A 6,937-nucleotide genomic window follows, 5' to 3' on the forward strand; every position below is an offset into this window, starting at 1 on the left:
TGCAGCAGCAGCAGCAGGAGCCACTCCCCCCCACCCTCCGCCGCAGCTCCGTCCTGTGCCCCGCCCGGGCAGTGCCTGCCCTGCCCCCTCCCTCACCGCAGGGGCCTTGATCTGTGCCCCCCACATCCCTTCCCTATCCCCACCCCTTCCACAACAGACTTACCAGCTGCACACAGCTTTCCAAGCTGCCAGGCTGTGCTTCTCCCTGCCTACACACTACACTGCAGCTGCGCACGTGCACAGAGAATTTATTGGCCACCTTTATTGGTTACCTCGGGCAAAAAAAGCCGATTTCTGATACAGTCAATTTTCTTTACATCAGTGCTGATCTGATATTGGACTGATGTATTGGTGCACCTCTGGTAATTACCCTGCAGACCAGGCCAAATTAACCCCTTAGTGGGCCCTAAGCAAACAAACTCATGGGCCCCTACTTCTTTTCACTCAATAATTAGAATATGTAAAATAACCACAACTGGGCCCATTCTTCACTTAGGGCCCTAGGCACATGCCTAATTTGTATATGCATTGATCAAGTCTGCTCTGACACGCTGTAATTACAGTGCATTAGAGCAGCCTCAATTCACATGTATAGGTGCCCTTCTTTTGGAGGAGCCTTTTCTGAAGGAGGACTGTAGAGCATGCTATTCAATTCATACTAGCAACCAAATATCCACAAAGCCCTACACCTGTACTCACCAATTTGCTTGGTTAAAACCGATCACATCACATCAATAGTAGGATTTTTTTCCCCCAAGATTCCATGCAGAGGCTACTTTTAACCAACTTGTTGTCTACTAAAGATGGCGAATATAAAAAGCATTCTTTGTATACAAACTGTTTAAGTAACGTGTTCAGAGTACTGTGAGGGGGATTGGTAGGCTGAGGCTCTTAAGCTTTTGGGTTAGATTCTAACAATGCAGTTGAACTCCATGGTAAAGTTTGTGGTTACACAAGCCTTTTATCTGGCCTTCTGAGAGTAAACATACACCAGTGGCCACATGATTTTATTATGAACATAATTCACCTAAAAGTAAAGGGTGGGTGGAGGTGGGAACAAGGATTTACAGAAGTAAAACAGCAAGAAAAAAAAGCAATTGGGTGAAGACTCCGCCCTGCCTCCCAATACTACAGCTACTTGTACTGCAGTAATCCATCTGAACTTAGATCCCGTGTTTAAACTGATCAGTCAAGTCCTTTTAAGCATATGCTCCAATCTAAAACAAGTGAAAACAGATTCTGTTAGAATAAGTATTTTTTTATAGCTTCAATATATAGTCTCCCATAGAATATGTTAACATTAAATATTTCTACAAATATGACATTTGGCCACTGAAACTCACAATATAGCCAATTATTTCCAGAGCACATTGTGTGTAGCATATAAACAACTGGATTCATCTGTTCAATCATCATATTAGGTTAGACTCTATCCTAGTTATCATTTTACCTTAAGTCTCTGATTGAAAGCATCAAACAGCAGTTTGATTCCATCCTGAGTCAGGTTAAGGATGAGGTCATGGCTGAGAGGAGACTGTAAATAAAACAAAAGTGACATCAGCTTTTCACTTAACGATTTATTATTAAGCTGTCCAGTTTGCATATATAAAAATCAAATTAAGAACTATCCTTCCCAAATAACTGGTCTATGATTTTCTATTTTTACAGAAAACAATTGTTTGGTTCTATAAATAAGCATAAGCCAAAGCACAGTTCATCAGTCCTCCTCCCCCTTTACTCTTCATATTAAAAGGAAATAAGTGTCCCTGGTAAGGAATCACCACTTCCATATATTCCGAACCAAACAGGAAGGCAGTGTGTATTGTTTTTAAAAAGGGAGAAAAGGGCAAGTTTTGGGTTTAAAATAAAAAAACTTGAATACATGCAGGAGACTTGTAATAGTGTCTTCATGGATGTGTAAAAGCCCACTGTGCGGAAAACTGCACGTCATTTAGAAGGAAAGGCTAGATACTATATGCAATATTAAGGGGGGGGGGGGGGGGGGGAGGGCTGTGTACTTCAAACAAACATCATCACGAACAGTAGACAGTCCATGCAAGGAAGACTTCAGACTCTTATGCTGTATTTTAAGTTTTCCTAGTTACTGAGTCGTAACAGTGAGGGCCTAATCCACTAGGTTTAAATCTTTTTAGACTCTAGGCTCAACGTACCTCTTTAGACTCAAGGTACCCCTCAGAAAATGTCAGCTCTTACCTTTCACTTGTTTTTTGACTATGGGAAAATAATAAATCAAGTTTTCTGTTGCAAAGAATTCAGAAGGACCACAGTAGGTCAAAATGTTTCGACAGTACGAAATCCTATTTGAAATCTTTGGGTTTAATCTGTGAATCATGCGTACATGTCTGCATACCTAACAGTGTTAACGGCACTCTTAAAAGTACAACACCTTGGTTGAAAATTGTTGGCCTAGTGTAAAGCCCTCTGAAGTCAACAGGAGACATTCCATTAGCTTTAGTGGAGTCTGAATAAGGGTATAAGATGATCTGTTTTTAGAGACATGGTGGTAGCAGCTCTCTCTATCATCACTGTTGCCTATATCTCCCAGCAAGTTGCTTCTAATGCAGCCTATTAGAGCACATAGTACCCAAAACACTCACACTTATATAGAATTATAGAAAGGTAGGGTTGGAAGGGACCTCAGGAGGTCATCTAAGTCCAACCCCTGCTCAAAGCTGAACCAGCCCCAACTTGACCATCCCACCAAAAGCTTTGTCTAGCAGGGTTTTGAAAATCCCCAAGGATGGAGCTTCCACCATACTGTGAAACCTACTGTTCAAACTTCACCCTCTGTAAAGGGGGAAAAGGAAGAAGGCTGGTACACAGAGCAGGCAATAGTGCTAGAATATACCATATTTACTCTGTACCAGGCAGGGGCCCCTAAGGTTGCCGTGCTCTCCCCTAGCACTCCTCACCATGTCCAATTCGCCTATAAGGCACCCTTCATTCTCACCCGCCACGTCTTGATCATAAATATTTTAAAGGGAGGCTTCCTCTCGTCTTGTTGGTCACGGTGCTTCAGTTACCTCACATCTTGCCTCTATAATGGGGTTCCAAACACCCCAGCCTTATGGGCTATGTGTGGCTCCAACCACCCCTGTACCACGCCCCAAGCCTTGCAGATGTACCAGATGCTGTTTGGTCTATCTCACTCTCTGCGCCCTCTCTGGCGCTTGGGCTCGCCGCAGCCCTCATCTCTCAGCTGCATCCCACAGGCACTCTGGCTTTCCACAGCCCCTTTCTGAGGCTTCTTGCTGCCCCCTCTCCGGGGCTTCTCTGGGGTCTCTACGCGGCCGTGGCTCCCCTATGAGGCCTCCTCCATACCCTTATAGCCTCACCCGGTCCTCTGGTTGTAAACAGTCAACACAAAACTGTGTGTTGCCAGGGTAACCGGTGGGAGACAGCTGACCAGAAGGGACAGGGCCTGGCTCCCATATAACTCCCAGGCTGAAGCCAGGCAAGCAGTTCCCTGCTGGCTGCCAAAGGGGTAGGAACTCTGTTGGAGTAAGAACAGAGAAGAGGCCTAAATGAATGAAGGATGTGATACTGGTGAGAGACTGAGAAACCCCAGAGTGGCTCAAATGTTATTATAGGCAGATAGCTTAGGTTTATGTTATAGCCAAGGGACAGTATGGTTTGCCCAATACAGGCTATGTGTTTTATAGTCACACTCGGTGTTGGCTACATTTAATTACCTTCATAGGTGGTTTCCATTACTCAGTACAAGCTGCTTTTGGCAGTTTAGATGATGCATTTAATAAGGTTTCCTTGTATGCAAGTGCAAGACAAGAAGCCTCCCCCCCCCATGCTGATTGGAATTTTATACTCAATCTTACATGAGTAAAATACAGTACAAAATGGGACATCAAGCATAGGACTCCTTGATCCCATCCCTCTAGAGAAGTGAGTTTCAACTTTTTTTCATTTGCAGATCCCTAAAAAATTTTGAATGGAGGTACAGACACCTTTGAATTGTAAGTGTGGGCATTCCAGAGGCATCGAGTATGTGGGGGTGCTCAGGCCCCTCACGAAGAGGTCTGTCACCTGAAATGCATAAAAATTTCCATGTCCATTGTCTCCTCCCCCCCCACCCCAAGAAAAAAAAATTAAAGTCAGCACCTATGAGGTATTCACATACTTTTGAATGATCATAGTCATCTTTCATTGACCCCTTAGATCAGTGGTTCCCATTCTGTGGTACTCAGACAACCTGTCAGTGTTATGTTAACAGATTTCTTATAATTACTTTATTCAACAAAAATTTGCAGGTGGTACTTCAGGTTGAACTGAAATTTACTGGTGGTAGTTAAGGTTGTATTATTTTAAAAATTGGTAGTGTGCAATCTGTTAAAGTTTGGGACTCACTGCCCTAGACAGTCTGCGGACCCCCCCAGGGGTCCATGGACCCTAGCTTGAAAACCACTGCTCTAGAGCAGTGGTCTCCAAAGTGGGGTGTGCAAGATGATCCATTGGGGTGCATGAAGAAAATATTAGAACTTGTATTTTTATTTATCTAAAAAAATAAGAAAGAAATTAAGCTTTACTAATGTTTAATATACAGATTGACACTAGCGCCTTCACTCAGTCCGTATGTCAGATGGTCACGTGTTATGTACGGTATGTGAGGTATCCCGAGGGAAGAAGCGTTCGTTCGCTTTCAGCGTATTGCGACGTATTGCAGTTTACGTGTGCCCAGTTAAGTGGATTTATGAATTACGTTGTCTAGTTTTAACTAAACTAACCCTCACAAAATGGACAAGTGGATTAAAAAGATTCCTGCAAAGAAACAGTGGATTGAAGATAATACTAATAATGCGAGCAAGAAAATGGCAAAGCTGACACTTCTCCTACTCCCAGTACGAGCTCTTTGTCAGCCACATTACAAGGTAAAAATGAAATAATATTTTTTTTAGCACGAGCAAAAAGTTTTTTTGTACCGTTAATAAACAAAATATTTTTAAAATTTTTTTTAAATTTTATTTCATCTTTTTTAATTTCTATTTTTTGTCTGTTTTATAATGTACATAATATATTAGTACAGCAGTACATGTATATAATTTATAAATAAATAAATATACATATATTGGGGATGCATGCATTCTAATTTCCAGCTACACTTTACTATAGATAGCTCATCTTAGTTGATACTTCTGGCACACTAACCGTAAATAGCTCGTCTTTCCCTTGTGCTTCTTCTTCCCCTGGAAATATAATGAAAACACCTCTCATGTCTTCTCATACTTCATTTTACTAGGCCAAACAAGTCAAGTCCTTTTAGGACATGGCCATAAGGTTTTCCCTTCACAATCCCAGGTCTTCCACAAGAACTAGCTTTGTGTACTTTCTCCTGCTTAGTCCTCAGGCACCAATAATTAAGAGGGGTGGGCAGCTGAGAGCATTAATACCCAGTGCTGCTCTTGGGCTCTGCTAAGACAGAGAACCTAAGTAAGGCAATACAGTTCGCACTCGGGTAGATCAGACAGCTTTTCCATGGCAGAACTGCTGGTCTCTGGTGCACCCGCTAAGCAAAGAGTGAAAGAGTTATTTTGTCAACAGGGGATCCAGGGTTAAGAGGAAACCTATACAGATATGCTCTGTCAGTCAGGACTCTCCATTTCCCGGATTATACCAACACCCTTTTGGCATACCTAGTTCAGTGTTAATACTTGAACATGTGTGAGCAGACTTTTATGCATTATTCCAGGTCAGGTCTTACTGTTCATTGCCTTGGACAATAACATTAAGACTTACTGATTGTAAACAACCAACTATATAATGCATGTAAGACAGCCAATGGAGGCTGGCTCTGATGATCTTTTCTACTGCCTTACAAAATTAAATAAAAAGGGTTACAGCAAAACCAGGAATGGGGGATACCGGTTAATCAAAATATGCCACTTAATCAAATGTACACCATCCAGTGTACTCCCCGGCATTAGTGTGCTGGGGGACACTGCTTTGCCCTGGGCTGTGGGCTGAAGAAGTGAAGAACTCAGCTCGCAGCAGCAAAACTGGAAGTAGGACTTCCAGTTTTGGTTTTGCTGTGTTCCTCGGATGATGGTTAGTGGAGCTTTCCAGCTGATAAAGTGCTGGATAACTAAGCTTTTGCTGTATATACAAAGTTAAAAACATTTGCTGTATTGTTTTGAAAACCTACCTAAAAAGCTTTTCCTATATGTGACAGGTCTTGTACGTCATTGGTTCTAGTACCTCCTATCCAAAAGATGATTTAAGCCAGGTTAGAAGTTTCTAGACAAAATGTTTATAAACTCATTCCAAAAATATTGTGATAGTTGAAAGTGTCCTTGTGGACAAAAAAAAAAAGATCCAAGAGAAGGCTTGATAATCGTCACAACCAGCAGTACATCTGCTCCCATGGCAGATTACACAGCCAGACGTAAAAAGCTTCGAGGACACAAATTAAGTTTGTGTGATTTTTCTGGTACTGAAAGTAGGACTTCAAGTATGACAGGAAAATTTCAAGAGGTGCCTTGGGACAAATCCCTTCCAAAAAGCTTTACTTACAATGCCTTATCAACTATCAACATCGCCAATCCACAAAAGACTCTGGGGAATAGAAGCACCTACGACATCAATTCTGAGGCTATAAAAGTTAAAGGAAGATATTTTCAAAAGGTACAAATGAGATTTAGATGCCCAACTTAGAAATGCAGATATCTTTAAATTTAGGATGCATTAATTGAGCAATTAAAAACTACAGTTAAACTTATTCCTTACCTAACAGTTACAGAAAGGGGCTAATTAGTCTGTCATGGCTAATTAGTCTGCGCATCCCCTTTGTGCATCAATTAGAAGTAAAACCTTTACAATTTACATTGGCAGTGCCAGGTTTATTTGACTAGCTTTTGAATACAGGGAAAAGTAAACACGGAATCATGGTGTACATGATTAAGATCTC

At 41.7% G+C, this 6,937-nt stretch overlaps 1 protein-coding gene across 4 annotated transcripts in view; it reads right to left on the minus strand.

The window, feature by feature from the left end:
- Positions 1–6,937, minus strand: part of CUNH16orf70 (chromosome unknown C16orf70 homolog) — an 81,635-nt gene that overhangs the window by 45,611 nt on the left and 29,087 nt on the right. For all 4 annotated transcript variants that reach the window (XM_019505776.1, XM_019505777.1, XM_019505778.1 and 1 more), the window contains exon 3: positions 1,451–1,534. In XM_019505776.1, coding sequence (XP_019361321.1) covers positions 1,451–1,534 — 84 coding nt within the window. The remainder of the gene's footprint in view (positions 1–1,450; positions 1,535–6,937) is intronic.

The sequence above is a fragment of the Gavialis gangeticus genome, unplaced genomic scaffold, assembly GCF_001723915.1.
Source record: "Gavialis gangeticus isolate Ggan-Ray unplaced genomic scaffold, GavGan_comp1, whole genome shotgun sequence".
In the NCBI taxonomy this organism is placed as follows: domain Eukaryota; kingdom Metazoa; phylum Chordata; order Crocodylia; family Gavialidae; genus Gavialis; species Gavialis gangeticus.